The sequence below is a fragment of the Camarhynchus parvulus genome, chromosome 8 (genome assembly GCF_901933205.1).
Source record: "Camarhynchus parvulus chromosome 8, STF_HiC, whole genome shotgun sequence".
NCBI lineage: Eukaryota > Metazoa > Chordata > Aves > Passeriformes > Thraupidae > Camarhynchus > Camarhynchus parvulus.
Window position 1 is genome coordinate 1103833 of NC_044578.1, and position 17027 is coordinate 1120859.

At 59.0% G+C, this 17027-nt stretch overlaps 1 protein-coding gene across 1 annotated transcript; it reads right to left on the reverse strand.

Annotated features, from left to right (window-relative positions):
• Positions 1-1885: 1885 nt before the first annotated feature.
• On the reverse strand, positions 1886-3273 carry GADD45A (growth arrest and DNA damage inducible alpha). Its single transcript, XM_030953412.1, has 4 exons — positions 3152-3273; positions 2973-3074; positions 2684-2897; positions 1886-2158 (listed from the first exon to the last, which is right to left on the reverse strand). The coding sequence occupies exons 1-4, from the start codon at positions 3193-3195 to the stop codon at positions 2045-2047; spliced, it is 474 nt and encodes a 157-aa protein (XP_030809272.1). The 5' UTR covers positions 3196-3273; the 3' UTR covers positions 1886-2044.
• Between the last annotated feature and the right edge of the window lie 13754 nt (positions 3274-17027).

Below are 17027 nucleotides of genomic sequence, written 5' to 3' on the forward strand. Positions count from 1 at the left end.
CAGAGAAACCTGCTGCTTATCCTGTGCTTGCCTGCCAATTATTTTTGTAATCAGAGTATTTTTCTAGTGGCAGTTGATAAAAACCAGCAACGTGTCTGTGTGTGTTTGTCACAGCCCTGGTCACAATTAATGACTCTGTTAATTGCTCAGCTGGGGCTGAGGGAATCCAGCTGTGCCCAGCTGCAGGGGGGCTCTGAGCAGGGAAGGAGCCTCGTGCTCTTGGTGGTTGTTTTCCCAGGAATGTGGGAAGAAATTGGAATTTTTTTTTGTTTGGTTTGAGATCCCTGGTGGGGCTGCAGGGATCCTGCCTGGGGATCCAGCACAAATCTGACAGTGTTTAATCCAGGGATTCTTGGTGAACTTGCCATTTTTCAAATGCAATATACACTGAAATCTGGAGTGGTTATGTTTGCACTTTGCTTTTTGCCATCAATACCCCCAGAATGAACAGAGACTGTAAAATTGTAAAGAGATTGTAAAATCTGGGGAATTGCAGGCTCTGCCCTTGTAGATGTTTCTAAAAGAAGTGAAACCATTGCATCCACAGGTGCTGGGAGAAGCCCATGCTGAGACCCCACCACGGGGCATCACTGGGCTTCTCCTCTTGTCCTTGGCCAAGCTGGCTGATCTGGGGAGACAAATGAGAATTTGGGTGCTGATCTGGGGAGAAAAATGAGAGTTTGTGTGCTGTGCCCCCAGGACCCGCCAGTCTGTGGTGTGGGGACAGGGCTGGGGTGACACTGGGAGAAACCAGAGGGGTTTGGATTCAATCTGAGCTTGGAGAAATCAATCTGGTGCTGCTGGAGTGTCCCCAGGCACGGGGTGGCACCTGGGCTGGACACAGGGACAGGGTGGCCTCGTGCTGGAGCATCCCAGGAGTGGGAGAACAGGTCCAGCTTCCCCTCCTGGCCGGGCTGGGGGGACAGTGTGTGTCACCGCTGTCCCCAGGCAGTGCCAGCAGCAGGCTGGCACTGTCCTGCCACATGCAGAAATGGCACCTGTGCCAGCCTGGCTGTGGCATTGAGGAGAGCTGGGAGCTGCCAGCTCCAAGCTGGGGATGCAAACAAATCCCGGGGCTTTGCAAGGAAACCCTGAGCCAGGTTCTCCTGCCCCCAGGAATGAGGATTCCCTCCTGGCAAAGAGCTGCAGGAGCACAGAAACTTCAGCAGCAAAGCCTTTTTTTTTTAAATTTTAATTTGTTTAGCTCCTGTTGTGGCAGCATTCAAACTAAATAAATAAATAAATAAATAGCATTCCCAACATTTCCTGCAGCACATGAGCTGCTTCAGCCTTTAATTGCTTGGGAGGGGCCGGGAATGAACCCACACTGGAGCTGCACAACAGGACCTTGCCCATGGCCAGGAGGAGGAAGCAGCTGCTGCTCAGCCCTTGTGTCTGCACTCGTGGAGCGAGGAAAGAAAAGCCCGGGCCAAAGGTTTGATTTTACACTTTATTTCAAAAAAGAAAACACAAAACAAGAACACCATAACCCCAAAAAACACTCGAATTTCAAACAATTATATTAATGGTGCTGCTTTTGCAGCCAGCTGGGAGAAGATTCGTGGTTGCAGACCAACTGCTCGAGGGCGTTTCGGTTCTCAAACCTCCAAGTATAAATAATTTTTCCATCAATATCAGAAAATAACTTATTATTATTATTATATATCTTAGCATAAAAACGTGAGAATTACATCCCAAAAATACAACAACATTGCTGGCAAAAGGCCTCGATTAACCTTGTTTGCTCGTTAAGGTGTTTAAAGCAGGAACTTTAAGTGGCACTTAAGGACAGGAGTGAGGGGAGGTCTCGGGAGGGCGTCGGGCTGGGCTCATCCCTGTTTTTCTCAGCTCCCACACTGCTCAGCTCCAGCCAAACCCCCCCAAATGACATCGGTTTTAGCTTTATTATTTTATATCTATTTTTTTTGTTGTTGTTGCTGCTGCTGTCGGATTTTATTTATTTTCCCTCCCTCCCCTCGCGGAGCCGGGGCAGGGAGTTCCTTCCTGAGCGAGAGTCTGCGGCGGCGGCAGAGCCGGGCCGGGGTCACCGCTCCGGGAGGTTGATCACGGGCACCCACTGGTCCAGGTACCGGCTCTCCCGGCAGAAACACATCAGCTGACTCAGCGCTGGGTCCTTCCACTGCGACGCCTGCGGGTTCTGGAAAGGGGACGGCAAAAAGCTCCGGCACGGCAGCAAAAACAACCCGAGAGCGGCGCGGGGAGGGGAGGGGGGAGCGCAGCAGAAAGAGCAGGAGTGTGAATCATCTTAAATTGCTGGCGAGGCAAACAAACAAGTCAGGCCTGGGAGCATGTGAGGAGTTTAGCTTTGGACTCTGGGGCAGAGTAGGGACGGGGAAAAAAAATAGGAGGGAGAGATAAAAGGGGGGGAAGGGAGAGAAAAACAGGGGGAAAGAGGGAAAGAAAAGGGGAAAAACAAGGAGGGAGTGGGGGAAAATGGAAAACTAAGGAAAGAAAAGACAGAACGGGAGAAAGAGGCGAGAAACAAAGGAGGAAGATGGGGAAAACACAGCAAACGAGGGGCGAACGCAGCCTCTGTCCCCGGGAGGCACCGCGGGACCCCCGGCGCCGGCCGCTGAGGCCGCGGGTTCGAGCCCCGGGCGCGGCGGTTCGGAGGGGTCCGGAGCGGCCCCGGGTGTCCCCCGCGGTGGCAGCCGGGGCTCACCGTGACGAGCACGCAGTGCAGGTCGGCGGGCGGGTCGGGGCCCGCGGCGGGCAGCAGCAGCTCGGCCAGGCGCGCCGGGTTGCTGACGCGCAGGATGTTGATGTCGTTCTCGCAGCAGAAGGCCCGCAGCAGCGTGAAGTGGATCTGCAGCGCCGCGTCGCCCGCTTCCTCCTCCTCGGCCGCCAGCAGGCACAGCACCACGTTATCGGGGTCCCTGCGGGGCACCGCCGTCACCGCGGGCGCGCCGGGCAGCGGGCACCGGCGGGCACGGGCACGGGGGGGCACTCACACGTTCAGCAGCTTGGCCGCCTCGTAGACGCCGAGGGTGAGGCTCCGCTGGCTCAGCGCCTTGCTCAGCACCTCCTCGAGCGCGTCCCCCGCCTGCTCCATCCTGCGCCGGGACGCACCGGCCGTCACCGGCCACCCCGCGCCGCTCCCCGCCCGGCCCCCGCCGCCCCCCGGCCTCACCTCCCGGCGGCGCGGCGCTCCCCGGGCAGCTCCTCCAGAGTCATCACGGGGCCAGGGCCGCTCGGGGCTCGGGCTCGGACAGGGGCGGACACTGCGCTCCGGCCGCTCCGGCCCCGCCGCCCGAGCCGGACAAAGGCGCCCCGCGCGCGCTGCCCCGCCCGCCCCGCCGTTCCTCATTTGCATAGCCCGCTCCCATTGGCTCATGCAAATGAGACCACGCCTATACAGTTGCCAAGTCCAGCCGGGCTTGGCCCTGCTCGGGAGCGGGACCTTGCCCTGGAGCGGCCCGCTCCGAGTACGTCCAGCCCGGCCTCGGGCACTGCCGGGGATCCAGGGGCAGCCACAGCAAATCTGGGAATTCCATCCCAGCCCCTCCCCACCCTGCCAGGGAACAATTCCCAATTCCCAATTTCCCATCCATCCCTGCCCTCTGGCAGTGGGAGCCATTCCCTGTGTGCTGTCCCTCCATGCCTTGTCCCCAGTCCCTCTCCAGCTCTCCTGGAGCCCCTTCAGGCCCTGGCAGGGGCTCTGAGCTCTGCCTGGATCCTTCTCCTCTCCAGGTGAGCACCCCCAGGTCTCCCAGCCTGGCTCCAGCCCTGCAGCAGCTCCATGGATTCCTCTGGGCTCTCTCCAGCAGCTCCAGGTGCTGCTGATGTTGTCCCCAGGGCTGGGGCATCTCTGCAGGTGGGGCCTCACCTGGGAGGGGCAGTGGGACAGAATTCCCCCTTGGATGGAGGCCGTTCCCTGCCCCCACAGGGGCTGCTCTCTTGCAGGGAGCTCCCCTGTGCTCAGACTCAGCCTCACCAACTTCAAACACAGGGCCAGAGTTTGCCACGGGCAACAACGTGGCTGCCCCTGGATCCCTGCAGTGTCCCAGGCCTGGCTGGACAGTGGGGCTTGGAGCAGCCTGGGACACTGGAAGGTGTCCCTGCCATGGCAGGGGTGGCACTGGATGGGATTTAAGGTGCATCTCACCCCAAACCAGTCTGGTTCTGTGATCTCTCCCTTTGCAGCTTTCCAGGAACTCGGTGCTCCTCCGGGAAGCTGCTCCCGCTCCAGATGTCCCGTGTCAGCCCTGAGACCTCCGGGCAGGGCTCCTCCTGCTGTGTCAGAGCTTTCTCAGCTGCTGCACCCAGACCCCTCCATCCTCCCACAGCCAGAGCTCTTTCCCAACCCGGCTGTGGGCTGGCACATTCCCACCCCCTCCACGGGCTGCACTCAGGACCCTTGGTGGTCCCTCACGGAGGTTTTGGCAGCGTGTGCTTTAGAGTTTGGCTTGTATCAGAGTTTTCCTGCTGTTTTCCACAGCCCTGTGTGCAGAGTGATGCTTACTCCGTGCACCTCCTGCAGAACCCCTGAGCGGGCCGTGTGGGAAATGGGATATCACAGAATCCTGGGATGCTTTGGGCTGGAAGGGACCCCAGGGACGGTTTTGTGCCTCCCCCTGCCCTGGGCAGGGACAGCTCCCAGCACCCCAGTCTGCTCCGTGTCCTGTCCAACCTGGAGCATTCGGGGGCACAGCAAAGCGTTTGTGCAGCAGAGCACAGAGGGTGATTTCTGTGTGCCCCGGCTGTGCTGGCTCCGGGAGGGAACTCCCAGGGTTTGTTCTATCCCCCCACCCGGCCCTGCCCCGTCCTGCTGCTGCTGAGACCCGACACGGCTCACGGGAGCCCACGGCGTCGGGGGAAAGGGAGAAAAGCCCTTTTTGCATCAGGTGCAGGGGCGGCAGATGGCCGGAGCGCAGCGAAACAGGTGGGGGCATTGTGTGGTGACCCTCCGAATTAAGTTCGCTTAATTTGCTCTATCTCTATTAGCAACTGCGGGCTCGAGGGCTCCGCCTGTGGCTCCGGCCCCGCAGCCCCATCTGTGCCGGCCCTGAACTAAATCTGTCTCGGACGGGGGCAGCTGGGAAGCAGCTGAAGCCTCTTCTGCCCCTCCCGGGGCCGGCAGCAAAGCTCCGGCACCGCGCTGGCCCTGCGCTTTCCCGGCCGGGCGCGGCTGTCCCGGCTGTCCCGTTTCCCGAATCCCAGCAGGGATGCGGAGTTTTCCCGGCTGTCCCGTTTCCCGAACCCCAGCAGGGACGCGGAGTTTTCCCGGCTGTCCCGTTTCCCGAATCCCAGCAGGGATGCGGAGTTTTCCCGGCTGTCCCGTTTCCCGGTGCCTCGGTCCCGCTGCGGGGACAGGGGGTGGCCGTGCGGGGCTGTGCGGTCCCTGCCGGCCCGGGATGGGGCCGGACCCGCAGTTGTCCCTCCGCCAGCCCCCAGCTGGCAGCTGCCGCTAAGCCTTCCTTTCGTCGCCTGCCAAAAGCGGCCGGGGTGTTTCGCTCCCCCCCTGCCCTTTAATCCTGACTTTCATCATTCTCTGGGCTGGGCCTGCCCTCCCCTCCGTGTCTGGCACTGCAGAGTCGGGGGGCAGGAGCTGTGTTGGGCTCAGGGGGGGCTCGGGCTCTGCCGAGGGGCTCAGCTCTTCCTTCCCTGGCAGATCCTCACCCCAAATGTTCTCTGGGCTGCCCGAGGGCGGAGGCAGCTTGGGGAGCAATGGGTTAACCCCGGCATGTGGGGGATGCCCATGGAGCCCTCGATGGGGGAGGACGTCTGGGCCAGCGGCGGAGGTGCTTCCTGCACGTAAGAGCATCGAGTTGTTTAATTTCAGTTTTTGGGAATGAGACCGACCATCAAACAGTGTCAGCGAGAGGTGACAGAGCCGCATCCCCGCCGGAGCCACCGGGGCCCTTCCCGGGGCTGCCTCGGGGTGGTCCCAGCCCGGAGCAGTGCCAGGGCTGCTGCTCCCTGTCCTTTGCCCCCTGCTGTCCTTGTTGGGGTGTCCCTGATCCTCTCCCTTGTTTCCCTGCCTGGCCTGTCCCACCTGGGGCTTTTGTCCCGCCCCGCTGGTCCCTGGGCCATCCTGCTGCTGTGGAAGATCCCTTGGCTGTGTCCCTTTGCTGGGCCACCCCCGGCTGCCGTGCCAGGGCCACCCCCGGCTGCCGTGCCAGGGCCACCCCCGGCTGCCGTGCCAGGGCCACCGAGCGTTCCCAGCCCCTCCGGAGCTGCTGCATCCCGCGGGCAGCGAGCAGAGCCAACGGCAGCCTGCGCATTCCAGGGGCGGCCGCCTGTCCCCGGTGCCACCATCCCGTGTCACCGAGCTGTCCCCGTGCCCAGCTCCTGCAGTGTCCGGGCACATCCCCCTTCCCAGAGCGGGCATCCCTGCAGGAGCAGCTGCCCCGGGCTCTGGAACCCCGGGAACTTCGGCTTTGCCTCCCCGTGGAGCAGGGCAGGAGCCTGGGATTGCCGGGATTGCCGGGACTGCCCCAGGACCCGGCTGCCCTGGCACCACCAGTGCCCTCGAGCAGTGGCAGCACAAGAGCAAGTAGACAATTCCCGAGTTTTCCTTGGGGTCCCTCCATCCCTCGTGGAGCCAGAAGCGGGGCTCAGCTGCAGCCACCCCTGCTGCTGGCACGGTTTGGCCCTGGCCAGCCCCAGGGAAGTCTGGGCCCGCCTGGCTTTGGCTCTGGAGCCGGGCACGGTGCCCGCACCTTTCCCAACGCCCAGGGCACGGGAATGCAGCCCAGAGCCTGGCTCGGCGGCACGGAGCAGGGCTGGCACTTCCCTGGCACGGAGCAGGGCGGGCACGGAGCAGGGCTGGCACTTCCCTGGCACGGAGCAGGGCTGGCACAGAGCAGGGCTGGCACTTCCCTGGCACGGGCATTCCCTCCTGCCTGGCACAAGCTCCTTTGCAGGCTCCTGCCTGGGCTTGTCTCCCCCAAAGGTGGCAGGGCCGGGGGCTGGGGGATGTGGGATGTGTTTATCCCGGCCGGTTTGCCTGCGCTCAGCACATTCCTGCTGCCCTCCGTGGTGCTGGGACAGCGCTGGGAGGGAGCCGGGCCGCCCTGGCTGCAGGAGCTCTGCAAACAGGGAGCAGAGTGGGAGCTGGGAGTGCTCTGATGGCTTTAAACTGAGGGAAGGGAGGTGGAGATTGGAGATTGGGAGGAAATTGTTGGCTGTGAGGGTGGTGAGACCCCGGCAGCTGTGGCTGCTCCGTTCCTGGAAGTGCTCAAAGCCGGTTTGGAGCAGCCCGGGATAGGGGAAGCTGTCCCCGCCTGCTCCCCAAGGCAGTGGGGCTGGGGGAGGTCCAAGGTCCCTTCCAGCCCAAACCACTCCAGGATTCTGTGATTTCATGGATCACCCATGTCCCACCACCCTGGGTAAATATCTGAAATACCTTTTCCTTCTGCTGAAGCATATTTCCTGCTGGGATGTCTTTTGTGAGGGGCTCCCCAGCAAGTCCCTGCTCGGCTCCTGTGGCACAGCTGTGCTGCTGCTGGCAGGGACATTCCCCTGCCCTGCACGCTCCCCTCCATCCCCTCTCCCTGCAGGCACGGGCGTTTTTTCCCTCCTGGGCATGCCGGGCACACGTGGCAGCCCCGGTGGGAATCACCCTGCCGGGCGAAGTCCGGAATGGGGACACGGAGAGCGGCCCTGAAATAAAAACAAACTTTGTCCATTCCCTGGCAGCGTGGGGCCACAAAGCAGCACTCGAGCGGCGCTTCCATGGGGGTGCGCTGTCCTGCACCGCAAGGAATCATCTTCCAGCCAGCAGCCCCGCGCTGCCTCCCGCAGCGCAGTTCCCTCTTTCCCGGGTTTTCCCTTGGCGTGCAGGAGAGCTCCGGTGTGAGCGGAGCCAAACCAGCCCCAGCCATGCACATGGAACCAGGGAGCTGCGGTGGCTCACAGTGCCCTGCAGTGGTGCTCCTGTGGGCAGCAGGGAGCTCGGGGGGGACCTGAAATCATTAATCTGGGCTCATTTTGTCTCCTATAAATGCATGGAGTGGGAAGGGTGTCTGGAAAGCAAAGAGAAAGGAGCGTGGAGTGAAGCCCAGGGTTTGATGGTTGTTGCAGTAGAGATAATGGAACCGAGGTGTTTATTTGAGAGCAGATTTAAAAATATAAATTAAAATAAAAATATTTTATAAATGCTTATGAAACCCTATTTCAGAGCTGCCTCCAGCCTTGGTGTCCAACATCAGCAGGACCTGGAGCTGCAGGAGAGATTCCAGAGGAGGCCCTGGAGCTGCTGCAGGGCTGCAGCCCCTCTGGAGCCAGGCTGGGACACCTGGGGGTGCTCACCTGGAGAGGAGAAGGATCCAGGCAGAGCTCAGAGCCCCTGCCAGGGCCTGAAGGGGCTCCAGGAGAGCTGGACAGAGGGACTGGGGACAAGGCCTGGAGGGACAGCACACAGGGAATGGCTCCCACTGCCAGAGGGCAGGGCTGGATGGGAGATTAGGAATTGGGAATTGTTCCTGGGGAGGGGCTGGGATGGAATTCCCAGATTTGCTGTGGCTGCTCCTGAATCCCTGGCAGTGCCCAAGGCCAGGCTGGATGGGCTCCAGGGCAGAATCCCTGCCCAGGTTCAGTCCCTGCTTGGACAGGGAAAGGGGACAGGGGACAGGGCCAGGGCTAGGGACAGGACAGGGACCGGGCCAGGGACATAGTCACAGAGAGGACAGGGACACAGCAGGGACAGGGACACGGACAAAGCAGGGACAGGACAGGGACAGGACAGGGACACGTACAGGAGGACCCGGACAGACACAGGGACACGGACAGGGAGACGAACACGGACAGGGACACAGACAGGACAGGGCCAGGGACAGGAACACGAACACGAACACAGGACAGGACCGGGACAGGGACACAGGACGGGGACAGACACACGGACACGGACACGGCGGGGACGCCGCCGCCGTCTCTCTGGCGCCCTCTGGCGGCCGCAGCAGGGGCAGCATCCGGGGGCTCCGCGGACCTCGCGCGGCGGGAAAAACGCGTTTGTTTTTTAATTTAAAATGTAATTTTGCAGTAAGGAAAAACAGAACGGTGAGTCCAGCCTTAGTCACGGGATTCTGACGTGGAGAGCCTGGCGGGAGCAGTGGAGTTGGGTTCTGTTTGTGCAGACTGCCCTGCTCCACTGTGGGGCTGCAGGCCGGGGGTCTCCAACATCCCAGGGAGCCACTTGGGCTACAAAACCAGAGGAAAAAGGGTGAGAAACCATCCCATGGAGAGGATAGAGGCAGGAGCAGGGTGGGATGGGGCTCAGGACATCCCATCCTGATGGCACCTCCACACCAGCGGTGCAGAGAGCAGTGGAGCCCTGGGGAATGTGGGGTTTGTGCCCCAAGCCCAGAAGCTGTTTAGGAGGAATTAGAGGTGATGGAACAAGCAGAAAAATGCAGCAGAACGTGCCCCAGGGCACCTGCAGGGAGCTGCTTCCTGGCTGGCCTCACGGCGCAGCAATGTCCCGTGGGGCAGCAGCAGGGCTGGGGGCTCCCAGCCCCCCTGCATGTCACCGTGTCACCGCGATGTGGTGACACTGCTTTCCACCTGCCACGGGGGATGAGGACCTGCCACCACTTTCTGAAGCAGCACCTGTCAGGCCAATCCTTTAACATGAACCTGCAACAGGGGTGACTTCTTTTTCTTGAGAAGATACACTTTTTTTCCCTAATACGCATAATTTTCTAATTAGAATTAAGATTAGTCTGTGCAAGATGGTCTTTAAGGTCCCTTCCAGCCCAAACCATTGTGTGATCCAATGGCCTTGACCACGAACTTGTGCCATGGACAGGATGGGATGCCTGCAGTGCCACCAGCCTGGGGACAAGGCCATCATGCCACCAGCCTGGGGACTGCCCTCCCTGCGGAGCCTTATCAGAGCTGTCAGCCCTGCAGCTCCCTCTCGTTCGTGTCCTTATCCAAGGCAGCAGCCGCGGGGACACAGCCCTGGGACAGTCCCTGAGCCGCACGAGGCAGAGGCTGAAGCCCCCAGGGTTGAATCCTCAGCACGGGGAGGGGTTGGGGGTCCTGCTGCAGGTCCAGGGCTGCAGACCGAGCATTCCATGTGCCTGCTGTGCCTGCAGCCCAGGGGCCAGGCGGGATGGGTGGGGTCCGGGTGAAGGTTCACTTCCTGGGCAGGAGCTCTCCCAAACACATCCCGAGCCTCTGCAGCTCCTCCTCAGGCATTTTGTGTGCTGCAGAGCCAGCTCCCGGATGCTCAGCCTGTGAGCAGCCTCCTGTTCTCTGCCCCGATGTCCAGCCCCTTCATCCCCCCATAAATTCCATGGAACAGGGTGCTCTGGGTGCTCTCTGCTCCTCAGTATTCCCGTTCCTCAGCTCCGGGAGTCCCCCGATCCTGCGCTGCACCCCAAGGATGCACAGAGAGCCTGCCGGGGTGCGCTGCACCTCCGGGATTTGGGATGCCCTGAGCAGGGCAGGGCGCTGGGACGGGCTGGAGCGCTGGGGACACCTCCCCAGCTGCCACCCGAGCGAGCCGAGCCGAACGTGCCACAACAGCCCCGGGGCTTGTTCGGGACGTGCGAGCCCACTCGTTAGCTGAGCTGGTGCCTGTAATCACCTAATGAGGGGGTGCCTCGGCCGGCAGCAGCAGCAGCAGCAGCAGCAGCAGCAGCAGCAGCAGGGGCAGCTCCGTGACCTCCTTTCGGCGCCTTTCATCCGCCCGCTCCTGTTTCCTTACCCGGGCAGCTCCGCCCGTGGCCCCAGCGCTCCGGGAGCCGCACGTGGGCTCAGCCGGTGCCATGCTCAGCTCCTGGGAATGCCGGCCTGGGAATGCCAGCCGCAGGAAGGGCTCCGGCTCACGGCCCAAACCTGGCGCTGGTGGCAGAGGTGGTGTCACCCCCGTACTGGTGGCAGAGGCAGTGTCACCCCCGTGCTGTAGCAAACACGGTGTCACCCCTGCGCTGTGGCAGAGGCGGTGTCACCCCTGCCCCGGGGGTTTCTGCACCGGAGCTGCTGCTCCTGCTGTGCCCAGAATCGCACCGAGGTCCCGGACCCACCGAGGTCCTGGATCCCACCGAGGTCCTGGATCCCACCGAGGTCCCGAATCCCACCGAGGCCCCGGATCGCACCAAGCCTGCCCCAGGGAAGCCCAGCAGGGATAAAGGGATGCTCAGCCGAGCGCGGGGAGCGGCTGGCGGGGTCAGTCCGTGTGCTGCACACCCTCAAGGGGATCTCCCCTGTTCCCCAGGGGTCCTGCAGGGCTGGCTCCTCCCAGAGCCCAAACAGGCAGGAGGATGGGGCTGGGTGAGGAGAGCTGGGGGCCCTGCCCCATGGGCAAACAGCAGTGCCTGGGTGCTCCCAGCTGGCACGGAGGGCTTGGCTCAGACAGTTTTGTGCCAAATGCAGCTGCAGGGACAAGAAAATCCAAGCACTGGGGCTGGCTCGTGTTTGGGACAGGTGTGAGAGGGGCTTTGGGTGCCAGGGCCCTGGCGTGGGTGGCGCTGATCCCTGCTCCAGGAGGGTTATCCCAGCACCACCAGGCTCAGGGTGCAGCAAAGAGCTCAGCCAAGCTCCTGCTCCTCGCCCTCCGCAGCTGCCAGGTGGGAAACTGTGTCTTCCTTAACTCAGCCCTGCCTTGGCCGTGCCCCAAAATAAACCTACACTCCTTCCTGCCCTGCCTTGTGCTCCATAAAACAAAAGGACCTTTTTTATTTGTGTGGCAGATGAACTCTGTGCTCCGCGCAGCCGCTGGAGGGGCAGGCAGAGCATGGCGAGGGTGAGCAGGAAGGATGAGCATGGTTGTTGGAATCCTAGATGCTGAAAATTTTAAACTCTTTGCTGAAGGGCACAGACCCACCAAGAAATTACCGTATTTGACCTGAGGCCGTGAAAAAAAACTTCCAAAATTAATTGATAACTCTGGGATTCCGAGTGCATAGAACTGTGTAATGTCACTAAGTAGAAGACTTAAAGTTTTAAAATATAGCAATATATATGGAGCGAGATAGAAGTTTTAGAGCAGTAGCTAGCTGTTCTTCAGCTTATTCTTCAAAGTTCAAATAGTTTTTTGGAATTGGACAGAAAAGTCTGCATCGTGGACTTTGAATGATTAGTTATTGAGTTAAAAGGGTGAGCAGGCAGGCTGAGGATGATGAAGGTGAGCAGGCAGGCTGAGGATGATGATGATGGTGAAGGGGCCAGTGTCCCTGGCAGCCCCACGCCAGGCAGGGTGCTGTGGGTGAGCAGGCAGGCTGAGGATGATGATGATGATGAAGAAGGCGAGCAGGCAGGCTGAGGATGATGATGATGATGAAGGGAGGCAGGCAGGCTGAGGATGACGATCACGATGAAGGGGAGCAGGCAGGCTGAGGATGATGATGATGATGATGATGATGATGATGATGATGATGATGATGATGATGATGATGATGATGGTGAAGGGAGCAGTGTCCCGGGCAGCCCCGCACCTTTCACAGGCGCTGTGGGTGACTCAGGCCGCCCAGCCCGCAGCGGTTGCCGCGGATCCGGCGGAGCTGCCGGCTCAGCAGCCCGGCCCCGCTCCCTGGCCCTGCTCCACGCCCCGCGGCCGTGCCGGCTGCACCAACAGGACGGGCTGGTTTGCAGCAGGCACAGAACGAGCCGGGCTCGCTGCTGGCCGGGCTCAGCACAGCACCATCCCCACCATGCCTGCCCCAGGGCACCGTGACTGGGTGAGGGTCTCCTGCACGGTCCCGGTGGCAGTGCCACCGTGGGGCACACTGACACTTGTACTCCAGAGGTTTTCAGTGCCCCAGGGACAGTGGCAGGCCAGATTTGGGCTGGCTGGCTGTTCGGGACACAGGGCAGTGAGTCAGCCTGCTGCGAGATGGCTCTTGCAGGTCCTGGAGCTCCTGTGCACATTCCATGTGCCAGTGCATCCCCATCACCGCTGGCAGCCCTGTACGCCTCTCAGGGACCCGGTTCCCGCAGCACCACGGCCTGTGGCTGTGGGTGGGGGTCAGCAGGAGGCTGAGCTGCCCAGGAGGGGCAGGGGGGCAGGAGAGAGGGAAGCACCGCTCCCCACACACACAGAACACGGCCTGGGCTCCCCACACCCCGCGGTTTAACGTGTTCCCCTTCCCGCTGCCCACAGGCTGCCACACCAGCACAGCCAGCCTGAAATGAAGTGGCACGGGGGGAAAACCACGACAGCTTGGCTCTTTCCAGGCAGAGCAGGCCCTGATCCAGCCGTTCCCTGGCTGTGTGGCAATGCCAGTGTGAGAGGTGGCAGCGGGCACCGAGCCGGGGCAGCGGCAGCGTGGCCAGAGCTGCCCGAGTGTTTTTTCTTAAACACTTTTGCTGTTGGTATTTTTTTTTTACACAATGATGTAATTAATATATGGTAGATGATTTGGAGCCTTACCTTTTTTTAGTGCATTTTGGATCAGTTATGGCAGATGGTAGGATTGTGCTTTTACCTCTGGAGCAGTCAGTTTTAAGTGTACTGTACACTTCTTCAGGTGAAGGCAAACTGAGGCTTGTATTTTGCTGCTAGAAGAATGGAGAAAAATGTATTGGCAATATTGATAGTGGCATGTTATTTTGTTGCTTTGGACTCTAGTTTGTATTGAAGTTTTAGTGTGTTTGGCACAGCAGCTCTCAGCAGTGGAGTCACTTTATTTAATGCACGGTAGTTTACAGTCAATAATTGTTTTTTTTTAGATTTATGCACAGGCTAAACGGGGTTGTTGAAGGGTGAGCTCCAGAGGCAGCTGGAGCTGGCAGGGAGGAGCAGATTCTGCTCAGACAGCCACCAGCCTGCCCAGCAGGTTCCACTGGGCACGTCCCAGTCCTCTCAGCACTGCTGCTCTCGGCCCTTGGCTGTTTCATGGAGACATCTCTAATTTTCCCCCCCTGATTTCCCCCAGCAGTGACCCTGGGAAGGGCTGCTGGGGGTGGCAGCCAGAGGGGCTCGGGCAGGAGGGCTTGGTAGGAGCTGAGCCCAGCAGTGATGGGTGCTGGGTGTGGAGGCTCCCCTCAGTCCCACAGCACTGTGATCCCCATGTGCCTGAGCTCTCCTGAGCTTCCTAGGAGGCGAAACATAATTTTCTCCTCTTCTCCGTATTTTCAGATTAGGAAGGCAAAGCCTCTCTCCTCCAGGGCAGCTTCCAAAGGAGGTGTTCGACCACTGCAGCCAAGGAGGCTCCTGTGTGCCCATCCCTGGAAGCGTTCAAGGCCAGGTCGGAGCACTGTGGTCTCGTGGAAGGTGTCCTTGCCCACGGCAGGGGCTGGAATGGAATGAGCTTTGAGGTCTTTCCAAGCCAGCCCTTGCTGTGATTCCATGATTCCATCCCCCAGCCCCTCCTGGCAGCGCCGTTCCACAGCTTTGGGAGCCAGGGAAGGGGTGGCTGGAGCACAGCTCACAGGAATCAGCCCAGCTCACAGAAATAGCAGTGACAGAAGGAGTGTTTGGTGTACCCGACCTTCTGCTTTGTATGGCTCCAGTGCTGCTTTTCCAAACTAAAAATACCTCTTACCTTGACTGCTCCAAGGAGGAACACTTGCTCGGCAGGTTGTTTAGGATTCAGGGGAAGAAAGTTCAGGCAGAGCTCAATTAGTCTGCCTTAATTTACAAGCCAAGTTCTGTGTCTGCATGATTTGCTTCGCTTGTCTGTGCACATTTTAAAGCACAGAGCAATGCTGTGGGAGGGCGTTTTTCACTGCACGTACTTAGGGCAGAAATTCTGCTGTTATTCACATGTTTACAGCCCTCCTCATAATGAAACTGCTGCGTTTTCTGCCATATTAAAAAAAATAAAAGAGCTGGTGATGTGCTGAAATGAGCAGAATATGTGGGAGGATAAAGATGTGCATTGCAGATCGTGGATCTCCTCGTGAGCTCTGCCTTCTCCTGCTCGTTCCTTCTGTCCAGCTGGGCAGTGCTGGTTAATTCTGGGGGCTCTTCTCGGAAGGGATCCGTGTGTGGATGCAAGCTGAGAAGTTGGTACATTTCTCTGTGATGTATGTGAATTTTTTCACACTCAGAAGTCATGGCCGTACTTGACTTTATTTGGAAGCAATCCCTGTATTTCCTGTGGCCCGGAATCACAGAACCATTAAAGTCAGAAAAGACATCCAAGATCATCGAGTTCAACCTAAGGGAAGATTCCTGCCAAAAAAACCTCCAAGCAACATCCTCCTTGTCCATAAGTGATTATGTCGGCCTATGCTGACAGCGAAATAACTGAAAACCCCACAAACCGGATTCATGAAGTTCAAAATTAGGAAAACTATGGTTTTGGAATGGATCAAGGACCGGGCTGAACACTTTTCCCCCTGCTGTGAACTTGCTGCATTTCCTATTCCTGCTTATTAAGCAGGCAGCTGACAGCTGCTGGCAAAGCTTGGGAATAGCAGAGGAGCGTGCCGTGTCCGGAGGCTCTCCGGGCCTCTTTTGGGCAGCAGCTCGGGAGCAGCTCCTTAGGTGGGATAGCCCTGCGTGTCCCAGCCAGAAATAGCCCTGGGAATCTGCTCCTCTGGCCACTGGGAACGCCGGGTTGCTCGCTGGGAAAGGGGAGCACACGCGTCTGTCGTGCAGGAGGAAGCCAGCCCAGCCTTTGGTGGCAGCTCCTGGAGGATCTCTGGGTGTTTTTGGTTTTTTAATCACTCCCTCGCTGTCTGAGTGCAGTCCTTGCCACCCATCCTCCCCTCAGCTGGCTGCAGTGGGATCTGTGTGCTGATCCACTGTGGGCTGGGATTCCTGCAAGGCTCTGCCTGTCCGCTGGGGAAAACTCATCAATTTCAACGTGCCAATTAATGAGCTGATTTTCAGGTTAGGCCTAAACACAGGTGACTTCTGTCCTGTCCTCGTCCTTCACATGAGCAATGACTCTTGTGTGGGCACAGCACTAGGATCTGCCCTTGGTGTAAAGAATTCCTTTAAGTTTAAATATTTTAAACACCTTTTTTTAATGTTAGGAATGTTAATGTTGTCTTGAGGTCGGAAGTGCGTGAAAACTGTAAATTGTACTCATGGAAAACGTTGTCTTTTGGACTTTTGACCCGTGTGGCTGATTGTGGGGCCGTTTTAATGCAATCAGCAGCGCGCAAGCACGGCGTGCGACACTCCGGAGCGGAGCTGGAGCTTCCTGCAGGCTGCAGTTCCTGCTTCCTGCTGCACGGAATGCACACCTCTGCTGATTGTGTCCACGTGGTGATCCATCTCCCTCTGTGCATTAAACACTTCCAGCCTGCTTTCATCAGGGAATGGAATGGTTTGGGTTGGAAAGGACCTTACAGACCATTTGGTTCTACCATGGGCAGGGACACCTCCCACTGCCCCAGGCTGCTCCAACCTCGGACATTCCAGGGATCCAGGGCAGCCACAGCTGCTCTGGGCACCCTGTGCCAGGGCCTCACCTCCCTCAAAACCAGGAATTCCTCCCCCATATCCCACCTGGCAATGGGAAGCCATTCCCCTTGTCCTGTTTGGTGTATGTTTAATCCAAAGTGTCACCCCAAACCTTTCACTATTGGAAAGTTGTGGGGTACTGAGCGAACATCAGCAGCACAGGGGAGCCGGACGGGCGGAGCCCCTTGGAAAGCAACAAAAGGCAGATGCTCTGCCTTCCCTTGGAGCTGCAAATCCCAGCCCTCGGAGCCCATTTCCTGAGCAAATCCCCTCCCATAAAGCTGCCGGTGCCATCTGGCACAGGCACGTCAGGGATCCGAGCGGGAATTGTTGGTGTTTTGTCCCTAAAACGTGCGGGTGGTGCCACGCGCCTCGGAGCGTGTGACGGGGAGCCCAGGCTTTTCCTGGGAATGTCCTTTCCATTAGGTGCTGCTTGGTGCCCTCTGATTCATCCCTAAAAGGCTTTGAGAGAACGTGTTCCGTCAATAGGGTGTAATTTATGGGGATTATTCATATCCCAGGAAGGGGGGGAGCTGCTGCAATCCCCCTCAGAGTCACCGCAGGAGGGGATTCCTCAAAATCCTCCCCAAAAGTGAGCACGGGGAGCTGTGGCACTGCAGGGAAATATAATATATAATATATAATGAACAACAATCTGTGAAACCAAAATTTTTTTCATTTATTTGAAGAAACTGAAATA